Source organism: Trematosphaeria pertusa, assembly GCF_010094035.1.
Source record: "Trematosphaeria pertusa strain CBS 122368 unplaced genomic scaffold BU26scaffold_5, whole genome shotgun sequence".
Classification (NCBI taxonomy): Eukaryota; Fungi; Ascomycota; class Dothideomycetes; order Pleosporales; family Trematosphaeriaceae; genus Trematosphaeria; species Trematosphaeria pertusa.
Genome location: NW_022987216.1, coordinates 1910256 through 1927524, shown reverse-complemented (window position 1 = coordinate 1927524; position 17269 = coordinate 1910256). Strand labels below are relative to the sequence as shown.

General features: G+C 54.6%; 10 protein-coding genes across 10 annotated transcripts; 4 read left to right on the top strand and 6 right to left on the bottom strand.

Annotated features, from left to right (window-relative positions):
- Positions 1–191: 191 nt before the first annotated feature.
- BU26DRAFT_563193 (uncharacterized protein) lies at positions 192–533 on the top strand (the record flags this gene model as incomplete). The annotated part of the gene is made up of 1 exon (XM_033833126.1): positions 192–533. One exon carries the CDS (start codon positions 192–194, stop codon positions 531–533), a length of 342 nt encoding a protein of 113 aa, XP_033686255.1.
- A 1094-nt stretch (positions 534–1627) lies between these two features.
- On the bottom strand, positions 1628–4789 carry BU26DRAFT_279339 (uncharacterized protein). The gene is made up of 4 exons (XM_033821491.1): positions 3747–4789; positions 2658–3609; positions 2506–2596; positions 1628–2116 (listed from the first exon to the last, which is right to left on the bottom strand). Exons 1-4 carry the CDS (start codon positions 4551–4553, stop codon positions 2062–2064), a joined length of 1905 nt encoding a protein of 634 aa, XP_033686254.1. The 5' UTR covers positions 4554–4789; the 3' UTR covers positions 1628–2061.
- Positions 4790–4867: 78 nt separating this feature from the next.
- Positions 4868–6192, bottom strand: BU26DRAFT_454471 (uncharacterized protein). Its single transcript, XM_033824862.1, has 3 exons — positions 5674–6192; positions 5327–5626; positions 4868–5267 (listed from the first exon to the last, which is right to left on the bottom strand). The coding sequence occupies exons 1-3, from the start codon at positions 6104–6106 to the stop codon at positions 5026–5028; spliced, it is 975 nt and encodes a 324-aa protein (XP_033686253.1). The 5' UTR covers positions 6107–6192; the 3' UTR covers positions 4868–5025.
- Positions 6193–6232: 40 nt separating this feature from the next.
- BU26DRAFT_563190 (uncharacterized protein) lies at positions 6233–6792 on the bottom strand (the record flags this gene model as incomplete). Its single annotated transcript, XM_033833125.1, has 2 exons — positions 6233–6555; positions 6618–6792. 2 exons carry the CDS (start codon positions 6790–6792, stop codon positions 6233–6235), a joined length of 498 nt encoding a protein of 165 aa, XP_033686252.1.
- Positions 6793–7077: 285 nt separating this feature from the next.
- On the bottom strand, positions 7078–8140 carry BU26DRAFT_517955 (P-loop containing nucleoside triphosphate hydrolase protein). The gene is made up of 2 exons (XM_033828707.1): positions 7962–8140; positions 7078–7910 (listed from the first exon to the last, which is right to left on the bottom strand). Exons 1-2 carry the CDS (start codon positions 8098–8100, stop codon positions 7192–7194), a joined length of 858 nt encoding a protein of 285 aa, XP_033686251.1. The 5' UTR covers positions 8101–8140; the 3' UTR covers positions 7078–7191.
- A 183-nt stretch (positions 8141–8323) lies between these two features.
- Positions 8324–9859, top strand: BU26DRAFT_424126 (tRNA isopentenyltransferase; the record flags this gene model as incomplete). The annotated part of the gene is made up of 3 exons (XM_033823549.1): positions 8324–8389; positions 8448–8648; positions 8696–9859. 3 exons carry the CDS (start codon positions 8324–8326, stop codon positions 9857–9859), a joined length of 1431 nt encoding a protein of 476 aa, XP_033686250.1.
- A 114-nt stretch (positions 9860–9973) lies between these two features.
- On the top strand, positions 9974–11773 carry BU26DRAFT_279115 (aldehyde dehydrogenase). Its single transcript, XM_033821489.1, has 3 exons — positions 9974–10542; positions 10590–10983; positions 11100–11773. The coding sequence occupies exons 1-3, from the start codon at positions 10088–10090 to the stop codon at positions 11685–11687; spliced, it is 1437 nt and encodes a 478-aa protein (XP_033686249.1). The 5' UTR covers positions 9974–10087; the 3' UTR covers positions 11688–11773.
- A 392-nt stretch (positions 11774–12165) lies between these two features.
- Positions 12166–12655, top strand: BU26DRAFT_603703 (uncharacterized protein; the record flags this gene model as incomplete). Its single annotated transcript, XM_033835451.1, has 2 exons — positions 12166–12295; positions 12390–12655. The coding sequence occupies 2 exons, from the start codon at positions 12166–12168 to the stop codon at positions 12653–12655; spliced, it is 396 nt and encodes a 131-aa protein (XP_033686248.1).
- A 493-nt stretch (positions 12656–13148) lies between these two features.
- Positions 13149–14147, bottom strand: BU26DRAFT_424511 (uncharacterized protein; the record flags this gene model as incomplete). The annotated part of the gene is made up of 3 exons (XM_033823571.1): positions 13149–13789; positions 13880–14026; positions 14090–14147. The coding sequence occupies 3 exons, from the start codon at positions 14145–14147 to the stop codon at positions 13149–13151; spliced, it is 846 nt and encodes a 281-aa protein (XP_033686247.1).
- A 770-nt stretch (positions 14148–14917) lies between these two features.
- BU26DRAFT_279006 (subtilisin-like protein) lies at positions 14918–16766 on the bottom strand. Its single transcript, XM_033821487.1, has 4 exons — positions 16236–16766; positions 15786–16170; positions 15394–15678; positions 14918–15335 (listed from the first exon to the last, which is right to left on the bottom strand). Exons 1-4 carry the CDS (start codon positions 16518–16520, stop codon positions 15082–15084), a joined length of 1209 nt encoding a protein of 402 aa, XP_033686246.1. The 5' UTR covers positions 16521–16766; the 3' UTR covers positions 14918–15081.
- Positions 16767–17269: the final 503 nt, after the last annotated feature.

The window sequence follows — 17269 nt, the reverse complement described above, 5'->3', positions numbered from 1 at the left end:
GATCCCGTATGTGAACCACATGCTGGCCGGACGAAAGCGGAGATCAGGGCCTAGCTTAGTCAGCGGGATACATTACGCTTCCCCTCTCGCTCAATGCTCACTCGTTTCCATGGGTCCGTACATTTCATCTCAACATCTTCCCATCACATCATATCACCACACAACTCCATCCCATCCCAAGTCTACCAACCATGCCGCCCTCCACACGCTCACCCCTCCCAACACTCCTCCTCACCGAAGCCGTCCTCAAACTGCTCGGCGGCGCCATCTTTTTCCTCTCACCCACCAGCGTTCTCAAAAACCTCGCTTCACAGCCCTACTCCCCAGCCTCACTCAGTCTGATCCGTAGCCTGGGTACGCAGACCATCGCATTCAGCGTCCCGCTTTTTCTCTCGGCTAGAAGCGATGCGAAGAGTGTGGGGAGTAGGAGGATCGTGTATTGGGGGCTGCTCGCGCGGGAGGGGGTACTGGCGCTTGGGTATGTACTTCTCTCGTTGTCTACCAACCTGTATAACCCGGTCTCCTGGGCTTGAGATCGGAGGGATAGGCTAATTTGTATGGTGGGGTTTGCAGGTTAGTAGCGCAGATCTCGTGGAGTTGGATGAGGGAGTCAAAGGGGGTGGGAATGGAGGGCGACGCGGGCCGTGTTAAGGCGTTGGAGGGGTTTGTTGTAAAGGGTGCTGGATCGAGGGACGAGAGTAAGGAGAAAGAGGAGAGGAGGCTGAGACGCGGAATGTGGTTGTGGGTTGCGGAGTTGGTGCCGTTTATCGTGGGGAGGGCCTGGGTGCTGGGTGCGAGGCCGGAATGGTTCTAAGGTACCATGCATATGAGGAGTTGCGATACGCCGCTCATCCTCCACTCCCCATGGTAAGGAAAAGCTGCACCATCGCAACCGCCAGGGCTTCGGACGTCGCGATGAATGCGGCGACCGAAAATCCGTCCTGTATACTTTTCTTGAGTACGGCCCACAGCACGCCAAACAGTGTACTCGAAACAAAGCCTAGCAAGAGTAGGCAGAAGATTCGCTCCGCATCCAGACCTTCTTCCAGGTGCATGCCCCAGCCCGTATGAAGATCCGGAGCAAGTCCTGGTGTAGGTCGTTCGTTCGTTCTCTTCGGGATCTGATTCAAGCATAGCACATCTTGGAGGCACTCTTCGGGATTGTGGAATCTGTGCATGAGAAAGTCGCTGCCGATTGCGGGGATCCTACCGGGAGGCCGCGGGTCGAAATCGTAGTGGTATTCTGTGACGGGCGGCATGCCGACTTCGATACCGTCGACTTCTTGTCGCGGACGGAGGGTGAACTGACGAGGGTTTCTCAGCTGAAGCGAAGAAGGGATCAGATGAGGATGATGGTATGTACCTTAATAAAGTGCATTTTCTGCACCGTATATAAGCTGAACTGCCGGTACATCCAGCTGAACCTGGCGTTATACCTATCCCGAAATGCTTCGAAGAGCTGTCTATCCCGCTGAATTTGGATAACACCGAGATCGTGGCGCTGCATCAGGTACTTCTTGATACGGAAGCAAAGGAGGATGTAGTCGTCCGTCACGTTCATTCGGGTAGCCCCCGTCGCCGTGGGCTGCCCAGGTGGGGTCGGAGTAGGTTGTGAAGATCGTCCGGACTGGCCTGGGGTAGTTACTGAAGCTCTCAAACCACCCGAAGTTCCTGTTTTTCCCGAACTAGTAGCTTTAGACTGCGCAGCGTTTGCTGTAAGTGCTGATTCCCCGCCAGCAGTGTTCCCGGCAAGACTAGAGGCCAGAGGAGTGCGATGATTGCTAACTTTTGCACTTCCCAAATATAGCGAACTCCGCGAGGGGGTAGGACTTTCTAGGTTGGGTTGTCGATCTAACACTTCGCCGGGGAGTTCTGCTGGCAGCTCCTGCTGTGTGACGGGATGACTGCCTGCGTTGGCTAATACGCGTCTCCAAAGGTTGTCAAAGATTACCCGGAATCGCAGGGGAATGGACTTGAGCAGATCACGGTCAGGATGAAAGGCGTTCCAAGGCACCATGGAGATTAAAAATCCTCTCAGTTCCAACTGCTGGGCTAGTTCCCTCACTGAGCCACGTCTGTATTCGATATAGTAATCGAATCCTTTATGGCCGCATTTCTGTTTATACTGTTAGATACGAACGACCGTCAGGTATTCGAAGTAGGTGAAAAATAGACCAACTCACGCAAGTCCAATGAAGCCGGAAACCTTTTAGATTTACATCAAGAAGCTCGGAAGGCTCAGCTTGAGTGGATATCGCCGGTCGTTCACTGTCCTCCGGAGTCGGGATCATGGTTTCTAGGGAGCTCCTAGGGCTTACCGAGGGCGGGAGTGATCTCGCAGAGAGTGTGGACGGAATATATGAGTCGTCGGTGGTCGCGCCGATGCCATGTCCCGATCTTGAAGGTACGATGTTGAAGGTATAAGGAAGGGGTGTTATCGGCATCACCGTTGGGCCCGCGGTCTCGCTGTCCATTAACTCATCGACATAACAAGTCCCAACTAACCTGTAAGTCGGAGAGGTATGAAATGACCACCATTTTGTGCCAAAGCCTCGAAGAACAACTGGGACACTGCAGCTTGGGAACATGGCGAGAACTGGAAAACAACGTAAGGTCAATTTCCGAATGCGCTGGAACCAAGATGGGGAAGTGCTTACTGTCGCCTTGTTTAGTGCCAGCAGGAGCAAGTCCAAGGAGGTTGCCCTTGATAGTCCGCATCAATCGTCGCCCCTTCACTAGGTCACTAATCCAGTTTCGAACGCGTCCAAGCGATCTGTCTTGTCCCATCATCTCAAGGACATCCACATTGTTGCGCTGCGCCACAGGGACCAACTCCTTGAGCACTAGTCGGACATGGTCCTGACTTCCGGAATAGTGTGCCAGAAGCATTTCGAACAGTTCTATCATCGCCACGGAGTGGAACCACGACTGTGGCACGCCCTCCGTGAGGTTGGGCTCGGACAGCAGGTCAATCTTGGAGAGCGTGGAGCCCTTGACTTGCAGCATGCCTGTGGATAGACTCACAGACCACTTCAGTTGGTTTGCATGATTTCCATGGCCCAGGAACCAGTGAGCGGAATAATGCTGTTTCTGCCCTGGCGGTTGCACCAAGCTTGATGCAAATTCGCTCGTGGGATCGAGCCAGATCGGAAATGGGCCCTTTCGATTCCATGGTCTGAATATCACATCCAAGGAACCTGACTGTTGTATGCAGAATTGGAAGAATTCCGTATACACCTGTTTGACGGACTTTGTATAGTCGGGTAGGATTTCGGGTTTCTCCAGGTGGATGTCGCATGCAATTGCTAGAAGGGCGAATATCTTATCACGCGCATCCGTGGCCTGACACTGTGAAGTTTGATAAACTAGCTCTTCCAGCGAAAGAAGAGGTTTCTTGATCTCGCCCGATGAATCTCGGGTGAAGCATCCGCGAACGACCCCGATTAAACGGCTAGCCCCTTCAATTTCAACTTCACTAGGAGGATGATTACGATAGATCTGATTTCGCTGGTCGAAGATGGCGATGGCAGCCTCAAATATCTTCCAGTCCAGTGACTTGGCGCCGATGCACATGGAGGCTCGTCGCGCCAGAGCGATTTCTTGGACGATCTGCGAAGGTGGCGGTACACTCAGCACATGTCTTAGAGTGGGAGAGGAGAGTTAACGCTCTAGCGCGGGTCTTTACTTGCTGGAGGCCTCCAGGGCCTTTCGCAGCTGAAAGCGAAGACAAGCTTCAACCTACGTACCCAAATGCGAGTGAAATATGGCCGTAGTAGCAAAGCCGCAACGGCTCCCCACCTTGTTGAGGAATTGTTTCCACGCAAATATTCATCTGTATCAGTCGCTTCAACAACGTCTTGGAGAAACTGGAGCGCGACGTCGCCGTCGTTGAGCTTCCCAGAGCCTAGCCAAACCAATACTCCGCTGGCTTGCCGAAATATCCGTGGCATGTTTGGAATTTGGTGGCAACGTTCGCCGATATTTTGCATGTAGATGCATGCTGCATCCACCCACAGACGCCGCTCTTCATTATGGAGCCGAAACTGCTTAAGCGCGCATATCAAGTTCGGCGGTAATTCGATTTTCGAACCGGAAAGAGAGATAAAGGGGGAGGAGACATAGGCTGGTTCTTTGCAGGTATATGAAATCGCCTCATACGCTTTTGAACTAGCCTCCCGAATCGCACCATCGTCTCTTGGCTCCAGATCCTGTATCTCCAGTCTTCCCTGTAGTGGAGCTTGAGCATCCTCCGATGGGGACAGAACAAGGACACGAATTTCATTTTCCTTCAACGGCGTAAACGAGTAGACGGAGCTCTGTATTGGCATCTTCGAGTAGATTGCAGTTCCTTCTTGTTGTCGCCGATGGTCCTCGAATAATGATAGCGTGTGCACAGAGGACTCTAGGTCCAAGCCTAAGGAAGATCTGGTCGATGGTGGCTGCTGTGGGGAATGTCGCTCCTCGTCCTCCGAAGCCACTATTTTGTCGCTTCCGGACCGGTCTTGAGCAGCCTTCTGAAGAGGCCTTCGAGAGATGAGCGTAGGCGGCCCCATCCCGACAGCAAAGACAGAGAAGCTAGAAAAAGAGATTCGATGCGACTTTGGAAAGGTGTCTAGGAAGACGACAATCGAGGGCGATGCCGACGCCTTTTATACGCGGCTGAAGAGGCTAGGCATCAGCCTGCAGGCGGTGGCGCCCTAATTGACCGCGATGATGGACGTAGATTTGCCAGATCTCCTAGGGCCAGCGTCTGCTGCATAGACGCCGTGAAACAATGTAAGGAATACATCCCAAATATTTTTTTCAGATCGGTTCCAGATATGAGCTCAAACAAGGGTGTTGCCCGGGAAGAGTGTCACTGAGGTGTGTGGGAATCCAGTGGCATCCTAGGGCGGCGACACTCGCTTAGAATATATGCTAAACCGGGTACGGACTAGCGCCATTGCGCCCTGGACTATTCTGAGAATGCTACCTAAGTATATCCAATTGCCCAAGCCCTTACGCACCTCACCCCCAATCTCACACTCAGCAACGCTGCCCCTCAAGCTTCCCCTTCAACCTCGTCAGCGCCTCCACCCTCGTCTGACCATTAAACTGCCCCAACTGCCCAGCCAACATGAACTCCTCCACAAACCCCTCATGACGGCCTGCCCACAATCCCGCGGCCCAAGAGTCGGAAGCGTCCTTCCTTCGACCATGTTGCAGGCGCTTAAGCGCAACCGAGAAGTGCGAAGGGGTGTGGTGACGGTGCACTATACACGCGAGCCCTAGGCAACGGAAGTTTGTAAGTATGAAGAAGAAGGAGAAGGAACTTAGGGGGACTCACGCTTGATCTCTTGCACCAAAGCAGCCTCGCTGCTCTCACTGGAGATGCCGATGGCAGGGCACTCCGTCCATTCATACTCTCCCAGCTTCGTATTCGCCAACATCGAGGAAAGCGCTCGCAGGGCTTGTTCTCGGGTCTCATATAGCGGCGACTCAAGCATCTTCCTAGCTTCCCAGCCCGTGTGGAAGACGGCCGCGGTCCAAGGATCGTCCGCGGACCGGCGACTGCCGCTGCGGACTCGCTTGGTTGCCACGCTGATGAACTTGAGCGGGAGGGACGTATAGACCCCTGAGGCCTTTTCTGTGACATGCGTTAGCGATGAAGGAAGAGGGGGAGAGGTTGATTACTCCGTAGTGCGTCGATGAGAGGGTCGTCGTTCTCTTGCTGAGCTAGTGGAGGCGGTTGCCATTCGTATTCTTGGGGATTTGGTCCTGGTTCTTGGGTATTGGAGCGGACGACTGCAGCTAGTGCGATGAAGATTGCGGTGCCGGCCAGCAGTGAAGCCCACGGGGAGCTAGTCATCAGAGGCATGATTCGAGTGTTCTCTGGCTGGAGGACGGATCGGAAGCGAAGGTTTATATCTAGAAAGAAACGAGAGAATGACTCAACAAGCGTAAGACACGGGTAGATGGATATGAAGCGTTGAGTGGCGGATGTCTTGCAGAAGTGTCTTGTCTGCTGAATGGGCAAGAAGTATGAGACCAAGCTCGGACAAAGAACACGGGGCAAGACACACCTTTGTGGGAGGGCATTGTACGGTACAATGGTCTTTGTGCGCATGCCTATACTGATTCAGGTCCCATGCGTCATCGTGCGCTTTCGTGGTTCTCCTCCCGAAATCCGCTTCTTTAGACCTTCGTCATTCGTGTATACATCACCCACTCAGCCTAGCTTCTTCACATCCACCTACAACCCCGCAACCATCAAATCCCCTTCCAGCAAATATTCCAAAGCTGTAAGCGCCTCAAACTTCGAATCGCACACCCTCGACTCCCTGACCACCTGTAGGCCCCATGGCTTGCCCGGCTCATAGCGAGAGAGCGGTCTGTCGCCTGACAAAACTGCGACCCAGCGGATGTACCCATTCTCTTTCGGTTTACGCTCGGCAATGATGGCTTTGACGAGGCGAACGACCGTGGAATCGGACGACTTGAACGGTGATGTTCGTCGCACGCGCTTGAGGTTGAGCCTGAAATCTTTCATGTCGGGATGGAGAATCTGTGCTTGCGCTTCGTGAAGAGACGGTTAGCTAGGCGGACGAATATTGCGGCCGGAGAGGTAACAAGCGTACCTTTGATGTGGGCGACGATGGGATCGAGGAGCGGATCCCGGCATATGTGTGCAATGGCCGCCGCGAGAAGTAGCAAAAACCCGAGGCACACCAGCAGCACCCAAGCGTTGATGAACATGCCGGCGGGAGCCACTTCGAAGCCGGAGTTGCGGACGGTCAAAGAAATTGTCGCCATGCTTTTAGAGGAGGAAAGTGCCCGTTGCTAAGGTATATTAGTTTGCTTGCGATAGGTCCGCGGGAGAGGCGTTGGGAGAAAAGGCGCATGACATCAGGTGAAAGCTGCATGACTCGGGTAGAGATAACGAGACTAAAAGGCAAATGGAAAAGGAGGCGTGTGAATGCCGGAAAAGATTCCCCATCCGCCAGCCTACATAATTCTGTGACTTCTACTATGGCGTGTGTTGAGCGGTCACGCAGCTGTCGTTGAGAACGCCGATACAATGACCATGTTCATGCTTACCCATGTTGAAGTACGAAACGGGGTATTGTCGTTGAGTTTTAACCAAAACGCCCAATGCTCACCACGCTGGACACTGCATTGTTGAAGCAGGTCATCGAATCGAATCGGCTCGGCTTAATCGCGCTTCTCCGCGCCATACCCACCTTTGCCTTCTAAATTCTCGTATGTCTTTCCTTCGGAGCTGTTGCCATTCCTCGGGCCTCTCTCGTCCAAATCTTCCTGCAGCCAGCGGAGGACAAGTTCGCCCAGCTGGCTGTTGCCTGAGATGACTCTTGTGTCCAGCTCGGGCGTCACGTTCAGCTCCTCCATGCTGCCCCACTTCTTCACCTTGCCCAGCGCCATGTGCACGAGATGCGTGGGCCATGTTGCCAGATTATCCAGAATATGCGTAGCATAGACGATGGTGCAGGCTCGCGTCTCCGTCTCCCGCTTCAAGAAGGCGAGGAAATTGGACCGCGAGAGCAGATCTAGATCAACCGTAATCTCGTCCAGCAGCAGTATTGTCCAGGGCCTCAGCAGCCCCATGGCCAGCTGCACCCTCCTCCTCTCGCCATCCGAGACGGAGTGCATCCTCCACGAAAGGTCGATGTCTAGTATCCGCACGAGCTCGTCACGGCGCTCGGAATAGTAATCGCCGCCGACGGAGGAGAGAAGCGTAGGGACGTCGATGTCGGTGCGTACAATGGGATTCAGCACCCATTCGAGACCGAGGTATGTGACGCCTTCTAGTCCGAACTTGAAGGGGTCGACGCCGGCGATGGCGACGGTGCCTGCGGGTGCCATGCGCTTGCCAGAGAGAAGGCGGAGGAGCGTCGTCTTGCCGGCGCCGTTTGCTATTGCATATCAGTATCTGCAGCCATATATATGGGTTTCCGAGAGCTGACCTCCTATGAGCAAGGTCCTGCTGCCCGGAGGCAGGTTGAGGAAGACCTCTCGGAGCCCGGTGGAGCCATCCGGGAAGGCGTAGCTGAGGTCCTTGACGTCAATTGACGGCGCAAGCTCCTTCACGCTCTGCTCCGACATGGTTCCTAAACAAGTTGGCTGCTGTGATCCGAAGCGTGAGGGCTACATTTTTATACAGTGGAGTGGTGGTGGGACTCACTGTCAGAGGTGACGGGCGTAGAGGAGGCTAGTCCGGAAGAGGAAGGCGCCCTCACGAGATTTTTCGCGGCACTTCCAGCACGAATCGCCTTACAACGCCAACGGATGTATGCTGCGCATCGTCAGACACTTCGGCGCGCTCAGAATGGCCGCCGCACCAGTCAAACCGCTGGTGGCCATCGTTGGCACGACTGGGACGGGAAAGTCCGATGTAGGTACCTCAAGAGCGAACCGAATATTTTTAAACACCGACTAATCACGCCAGCTAGCTGGCCGTTGAGATAGCCCGCAGATTCAATGGCGAGATTCTCAATGGCGATGCGATGCAGTTGTATCAAGGACTGCCTATTATCACCAACAAGATCACCCAGGATGAAATGAAGGGGATCCCGCATCATTTGCTAGGCTGTATCGGTCTAGAAGAAGGGACTTGGACAGTAGGCAGATTCGTGAACAAGGCATTAGGAGTGGTATGTGTTCTGAAATCGTCGGGAGCGCCATGGCTAATAGCCCGCAGATTGACGAGATCCGAAGTCGAGGAAAGCTCCCCATCTTGGTCGGCGGCACTCACTACTACACTCAGTCATTGCTCTTTAAGGATACTCTTCCGGACGAAGCACTCCCCAGTACAAACGAAGACGGCCGCCGTCAATTCCCCATCCTTGACGAGCCCACCGGAGTCATCCTGGAAAAGCTGAAAGAGGTGGATCCAGTTATGGCCGACCGGTGGCATCCTAACGAGAGACGCAAGATCCAGCGCTCGCTTGAGATATATCTCAAGACTGGGAAACCAGCCTCGCAGATATACGATGAGCAGCGGCTCAAGCGAGAGTTATCACCTTCCGCCCCTAACAGTGATCCTAAGGGCGAACGCACCAACGACGCAGGCCTGCGGTCTCCAACACTGGTTCTTTGGGTTCATGCGTCAAAGGAAGTCTTGTATCCGCGACTCGATTCTCGCGTCGATAAGATGCTGGACAGAGGCTTGCTGGCTGAAGTCGAAACGCTCACTAATTTCCGCACATCCTGCGAAGCCCAAACAGGCCAGACTGTGGATCAGAGCCGCGGCATCTGGGTCTCCATAGGGTACAAGGAGTTTCTGGATTATCAAACTGCACTTACTGGACGTTCGGCTTCAAGGTTGGATCTCGCAAATACGAAGACAGCCGCCATCGAAAAGACACAGGCAGGCACGAGGCAATACGCGAAACGTCAAGTCCGTTGGATACAGATCAAGCTTCTCAATGCTCTCATCAACGTTGGTCATGGCAACAACATCTTCCTGCTTGATGGGACTGATTTGTCGAAATGGGAATCTCAAGTCATACAGCCAGCAAACGACATCACCAATCGATTCCTCCTCGGTCAACCACTACCGGATGCGGCGGAGCTGTCGCGGACTGCGCGCGAGATGTTAACTCCTAAGAGAGATTACGACCTTGCGCAGCGACCAGACCTATGGCAGAAGAGGGTCTGCGAGGCTTGCGGCACAGTTGCGGTAACGGAGAATGACTGGAACCTCCATATCAAAAGCCGCGCGCATAGGCGGGCCGTGGGTGCGAAGAAGAAGCAAGATAACGTCAAGGCTAGCTCGAGACCTGTCAAGGCGCCACGAGAGGATTTAGTGGATGTCCTTGAGAGTTACATGGAAAACTTTCCCGACGATGAGCGTATGAGCTAAAGGGTACCATCTTTCGCCGTGCTATTGCATAATCGCGCATGGAACTCTACTAATCGCTGCAAACACTTTCCCGCTAGTTCAGCCGTCTCTTGGCCGCATATAACCGATAATCTCACTTAGGCATGCGGCAGCGGTTGTTAATGCAGCGGCACAGCAACCAGGCATAAAACCCCTCGTCGGCCCCATCGGATCATACGCTCAATCCGAATCGAGAATTGTGGAAAGAACATGGCAGACAAGGAAGTTGTCGTCCCGCTCCTCATCAACGGCGAGGAGATTACCAAGTCCTCGACGTTCGATGTTATCTCTCCAGCGAGCGGCCAGCCATGTTGGAAAGCCGTCTCCGCAACCCGCGAAGATGCCGTCAAAGCCGTTGAGACCGCGCAAGCTGCGTTCCCATCTTGGTCAAAGACGAAGCCAAGCATGCGCACGGCGGTCCTGCTCAAGGCTGCGGACATTCTGGAATCCAGAGTCGAGGAATATGCCTCGTACATGGTAACAGAAATGGGCACTGACATGGGTACCGCACAATTCTTCGTTGTGCCGCTCGCAGTCGCTATGTGTAGGGATATCGCAAGTCGCATTTCCAGTATCTGTGGTAGTGTTCCCGTGGTTGAAAAGGAGGGGCAGAGTGCTATGGTTTGGAAAGAGCCATACGGTGTCTGTTTGGGTATCGTGGCATGGTGCGGTTAACCTTCTGGAGTCCATCCGGCTAGCTAATGCTTTGTAGGAATGCACCGTATGTCTTCGGCATTCGATCAGCTGCGACCGCTATCGCGACTGGGAATACCACCGTCCTCAAGTCTTCGGAACTTACTCCGCGTTGCTATTGGGCCATCGGAAAAGCATTCAAAGAAGCTGGTCTGCCTGACGGGATATTCAACGTTATTGGGTGTAAACCACAAGACGCTGCGCTCATCGTAAATACTATGATCGATCATCCGGCTGTTCGGAAAGTCAACTTCACTGGGAGCGCTGCTACTGGACGAAAGGTAGCCCGCGTGTGCGGCGACAACTTAAAGCCTATCTTGATGGAGCTTGGAGGCAAGAACAGTGCTATTGTGTTAGAGGATGCAGACTTGGAGAAGGCCGCCGGGGAGTGCATAGCTGGGGCTTTTTTGAATGTACGTGAAGTCCCTCGCCTCGGGTCGTGGCATTGCGGTCCAACTTCTATAGATCAGTCAGCATTCTCGAACGGTCAATCCTTTGTCGAATCTGTTCCCAGGCTAACACTGCACAGGCAGGCCAGATATGCATGGGCACCGACCGTATCGTTGTCCATAGCTCAGTCGCGCCGAAGCTGCTGGAGATCATGAAGCAGCGGCTCACCGAAGCCGCCAAGAGCTCCGACCCGCTCCCGAACGTCGTCTCATCCGCGTCTAAAGCCAGGCTTGCGAAACTGACTTCGGAAGCAACTTCCCAGGGAGCTCAAATCATTACAGGCAGTGCCACGCAGACGGATGTTCCAGGCGCCGGCTTCGTCCCCACAATCCTTGGTAACGTCAACAAAGACTCCGAGCTCTACCACGAGGAAGCCTTCGGTCCCTTGGTATCAGTGTCTTCTTTCGAGACCGATGACGAAGCGGTGAACTTCGCCAATTCGACCCAGTATGGCCTGAACGCTGCTGTATTTACCAAGGATCTGAGGCGGGGCTTCGCTATCGCGAAGAGGTTGGAAGTTGGAGCTGTGCATATTAACAGCATGACGATACACGATGAGTCCACGCTGCCGATGGGCGGAGTGAAGAATTCGGGCTGGGGAAGGTTCAATGCTGCGGAGGGTATGGAGGAGTTCCTCATCAAGAAGGCGATTACCTGGGATGATTAATGGGACATCTAGCCTGGCTCTGGGGATGAGACTGGTGAGCATTATGGATCCATGTCATATCTGGTTATTGTTGGCATTCAAGGGGAATAACCTCCAGGGTACTTATACGACACGCTGTCCGAAAAGGCATTTGACGTATTTAATTCTGAAGGACCGCCAGACGTACTGCACATGATCAGCGAGTATGACTCCATTCCCCAAGATCCCAAACCCGCCTTTGCGTTTGTGAGTTTACCCGCAGAGAGTGTCGAAGAGAAGTCTAGAAGGCGAAAGTACAGTCTCTCGACCGCAAACCAAACAGCTAAACACAAACCGGCCTTTACGCAAATAGAAACATTAGTTCAAGCAGTCCTTTCCCACCCTACGCAAACATCACCATGTACAGACTATAAAGCTCTCACCTCTCTCCAGCCAGAATCCTCGCATTCTCACCCCATCCAAGCACACGCCGCCGGAACCCTCAGCGCACCACGCAGGAATGCCACCCAGCGACACCCTCTCCTGGAAAGTCATACTAGCCAGCGGCATCTTCCTCTACGCCCTCAGTACAACGCTCTACAACATGGTCGCCGAGCCAGACTACGAGCGTATCATCGCCAACATCAAAGGTAAACCTCATCCCATCCCATCCCATCCACTCTTATCCGTTCCCTTCCTTTCCCCGCCCATACTCCACTACCCTGCTCACACCCCGACAAACAGACAAAGCCCGGACCGTCTTTCCGCAACACCGCGCCTTCGTCGTCAAAACGAAGCGCGTCCAGCGTCGCTCGCGCGCTGGTTACGATGACCGTGATCCGTGGGTTGCGGGCTTGTCCGTGCGGGGCGGCGAGGGACGTCCGCTGAGGGAGTCGGAAGAGTGCGCGGGTAGAGAGGCGGCGATGCGGGATTTGGAGAGGTGGGTGGAGGCGGAGGTAAGGCGGAGGAGTGTGAGTGGAGGAGGGCGGGTTGAGCGGGTTGGAGGATGAGGGGTTGGAGAGGAGAGGGGAGCAGGGGAGGAGTGGAGGGGGTGGGGAACTTTGTCTCTGGTGGAAGGAAGGGTTTTGTGGTCATGTGAGCGGTGTGGAGACTTGTCTACTGTCCTGCACTGCTCGCGCTGTCTTGTGGAAAATTTCACTGGGGGGTTGCTTGGATAGCGTGTGTTCTATGCGTGAGCTGTTTCACGAAAATGCACTGGGATGGATCTCTTCTAAAGCCTGGCATTTGATGGGCGACGACAGATGCGATACATACATAGACGTATCACGACGAACATCTCGCCACATCACCGCGAAAAGAAAGATGCTTCCTCGGTTGGACGGAAAAAAAGAGGTCGGCACACCGTAGGACACCCAGATAGGCACAGTAATCCGCTCCACTCCAGCGTCATTAAAGCAAACTACGCATTCCAGATGTCAATTTACGTCCTCCCCCCTCCACGCCCTCAGACCCAACAATCCGCTCCCCAAGCCGCGCAACCGCCTACACCGCCATACCATTCGCCCCCACAACCTCCACAACCGCCGGCCCAGCAACAACGCAATCATCCGTCACACACCCCTCCTGCTTCGAGACAACCACATAGCTCTGCCCATGGAACCCCGGCGGCACCACAGTCACGAACCTGCCCTCCCCCTCCAGCGTCGCCGGCACAAACGTCGGCCCCTCGACACCAATCCACGCCGCAAACCACGGCCCGGCGCCCACAACAGCCTCCCTCGCCACAAGCGCAATCGTCCCATTCGACCGCACGCCGCCGCACTCCGGAGCAAGACTCAGCACCGGAAACGCCTTGACGGGCAGCATGCCGTTGGCAGCGGGGCACGCGACGATGAACGGCGCGGCCAGCGTGTAGACCTGGTCGAGCGTGAGCGGGGCGTCGAAGGCCTGCGGGAAGGGGGCCTGGCGGGTCCCGGCGGCGCGCAGGTAGGCCGAGTGGCGCGATTCGACGGTCAGGATGGAGCCTGCGGCCGTGAGGTACGCTTTCTGCATTATGGAGGCGGCGGCGCCGAGGTAGGCGGATACGCCGACGCCCTCGAGGATGGAGGCGGTGGCGAGGAAGGCGGGGACTGAGGGGACGCTGAAGGCGTAGGTGCATTCTTGGACGGGGGTTGCGTTGGCGGCTGGGAGGGGGTGGGGTTAGTAGAGTGGTTGGTTGGGGGGTGGTATGATGTGTAAGGGGGTGTGGTGGTAGTGGGAACGTGGGGGCGTACCTATGAGTGCCTGGGTGAGGAAAGAAACGTGCGTCGTCTCGTCGTAGGAGACCTCCTTCAGGTTGTTGTAGAAAGTGTCGTCGTAGCCGGCTTTCTTGAAGTGTTCCAAGGTGAAGTTGGCGAGGCCTTCGCGGTAGAACTTGTCCTCTGCCCATGCCACATTAGCCTCGTCATGAAAGAGGGGGAAGGAGGGTTGCAGCGTTAGCTTACCAAGATGCTCAAGCGTTAGAGCGTACTGCAAGATATCTACATCCGTGATGTTAGGCATGGACTCAGCCATCTCCGTGCGACGCGTTGGATGGGAGAGACATGTTGCCAGGAGGAGGGATGAAGCAGCGAGGAGCTTCATGGTGAAGTGGAAGTAGCGACTAGGTACAGTGAGATCAATCTAGTCAAGATCTGATATGATAACTATAACGATGAGCACTTCCACCACGGCTCCCATATCGTGTCTCTTTATATCCTTTGCCCTCGCGATGGAATCCATCGTCATTTCCAGAACATCATCATCCTCGGACGCAACTCCGACTCCTCATCGTCGTGAGGCTATGCACTCACGGAGACATACTCATCCGTCCGATCAGCCTCGTCTTCATCTCTCCAAGGCCGTACTATCCGCTCGAAGTGGCCACAAGAAAAGCCTAGAAGACAAAGAAGACGCCGACCACCTCGATTCCCCAACACCACTATCCCCAAACCAAGACGTCGTGCACGAAAGGGGAAACCATAGCGGAATCTGCCGTCCTGTGGGCTCCCCAAAAAAGAAACTATGTTTCGAAACAAAATCCACGGATAACGAACCATCCGAACACACGGGATACAAGGCCGACGTTACTCGATGCGGAGGTGAACGGTGCTCGCTTATCGGCCAATGAGAGATGTCAATGACGAGCTTGAAGTTCAGACCCCTGACTAGCGCCAAATTGACGCTCGTAGTGCTCGGAAACATGCCTTGCCGAAGGAACGTCGGTTCCCCATGAGATTGGATTTGCGCAGTAGGAAGTACCGGTTAAAAGTGATGGTTCTAAAAATTGCCAGGGCTGTTGCGGGCAAAAATAAAACTAAGAGGAGCGCTACGAGAAAAGAGTGGCCGACGATGACGTAGCGATATCCGCGCTGTGAACGGGACGTATTCAGTAAACTTGTCCGGAACTCCAGCAAAGCAGTCTTCGGAAGCAACAGAGACTCATATGGCACTGCTCTCAGAGCCCGCTGAGATTATACGCCAGCAGATTCGCGGTCCCCGTTGGAACGCCCGAAAGCGCATTCGAGGTCGCAACCTCTCTCAGCCTCTCGCACAGCTCCACAGCCCCTCGAGGACCTTCAAGCGCCAGGAAGTAAGCTCCCAAGCCGGCAATATGCGCCGCTGCCATTGAGGTTCCCGATAGGACAGCTGTGCTAGTGTCACTTGTGATCCACAGCGAAGGGATCTGCCACCCAGGGGCAAAAATATCAACTACAGATAGTCGTCAGCGACAGCGTTTCAGTGGCACTATATCCGTAGGGTCACGTACTGAGAGGACCGTAATTCGACGTGGACATCTTCGCATCGTCCATCGTCGTGCCCCCGACCGTGCAAGCTTTAGGCTCGGAGGCTGGGGAATAGCCCCCTGCGTCTGTGTTCGAATTTCCTGCTACTACGGCAAAGAAGAGGCCTGCGTTGGATCCGCTTGCGACGGCTTGATTGAGAGTAGCGCTGTAGCTGCCTCCGACTGCTAGGACGGCGGTTGCACGGCCCACTCGTCCTTTGCTCTGCATGTCTTGGACCGCCCAGTTGATGCCCGAAATGAGCACAGAAACTAGAGGCAGTTAGCGGTATCGCTCGTATATAAGGCGGAGCGAGTGTATGATAGACTGGCCGGCGATCTGCATTGGAAGTGACCAACGTAATTGGAGCGGAGCATACTTGACGTTGAACCCGAATCATCCAGAGCCTTCACCGAAATGATGTTCGCGAAGCGCGCTACCCCATATGTCTGGCTGGACGCGATACCAGCAACATGGGTTCCGTGCCCGTTCAGGTCATCATTCGAGCCCCCAACCGCATTGAACCCGTGTGAAGCCCGTCCTTGAAACAGCTGGTGCGTTATCCTCACTCCCGTATCGATGACGTAGACGTATGTGCCGGTACTTGGGCTAAAGGCATAGTCGGTGCTACCTTTCGTCCTGTGGGAGATGCGCCCTAAGCCCCATGGTGCACCGGTCTGCACGTCGCGGGCTGAGAGCTTTTGCGGCTCTGAGGGAACTGGAGCAGCAATTGTGATCGTCTGATCAGCCTCAATATAATCGATCTGGGGTAGTCAGCCGCTTGGTTAATCCGTTTCTTATTGGAGCTCGGGTTTGGCGAAGAACGTACCTGATCACTCTCCGCTAGCATAGAAGCCACGCTTTTCGTTGTCCGGATGGTGTAACCCCTGAATCCATTCACGTCGAAAGTTTTCGGTGTTGCGCCATCGTCACTCGTGTTCAGGATGCCATCCGCCCAGCTAAGATGCGACGAAATTGCAGTGCTCGAGAGTCCCTTCTTCAGCACGACGATGTAGCTGCCCGGTATTGCTTTCGCATTCTCGAGGCCAAGGATAGAAGACACGGCTTGTATGCTAGTGACGAACACGGCCAGAACGCTGAAGAAAACCCGCATGATTCCCGGCTTAGAGTGCAGAGTCCTCGGAGGCGATCAAGGAGCCACAATGCACACCTACATCGGCATTCCCGAGGTCGATGCACATTTATATGGGCTTCTTCGTGTAGAAGGGTCGTCTATGTTCCCAATCCGGAAGGCGTTCGTATTTCTCTTCTCGAGCACGCATCGTAGCTCTTGGCCCAAATGATCACCGACGTTTTCGAACAGAATTGGGCAGACGACGCGGACGAAATACGTCGCGACTGGTGCGAGAGCGCAAGGGCGATACACAAAGCGAAGTAAGCTGCCTATCTCTGTTAACGGCACAGTATCGCGAGTAGGTGGTGGTCTCCTGGCGTTCGCTCAATCATCTTGGCGGCGCCCATGGAAGGCTGCAAAGGCAACCAGTCCGGAAGGTAGTACGGCTGCATCCGGAAGGCCAGAAGCGCGTCGCGCATTGCCGTGCTACAGATATCTCCACCGCCGTGTTGAGGACTCGGATACGATGCCTCAGGTAAACGCGTCGCAATTCGTGAAGCTGGTGTTTGGACTTGGGAGAATGCGCTGAGCAATCGCTCTTTCCGCTGGCGATCTATTACCCGAGTCGTCGTTTACGATCGCTTTGGCGGCCAGAGGCTTAATGGAGCCATGGTAATCGCTTGCCTTAGTTGACGGATGGTGTTTCGCTGCTTGTCGAAACGGAAAAGACGCGGAACTGGGTGCGAGGGGGCCTTGATGACTAAGCTATCGTCCTTCCGTCTCAAGAG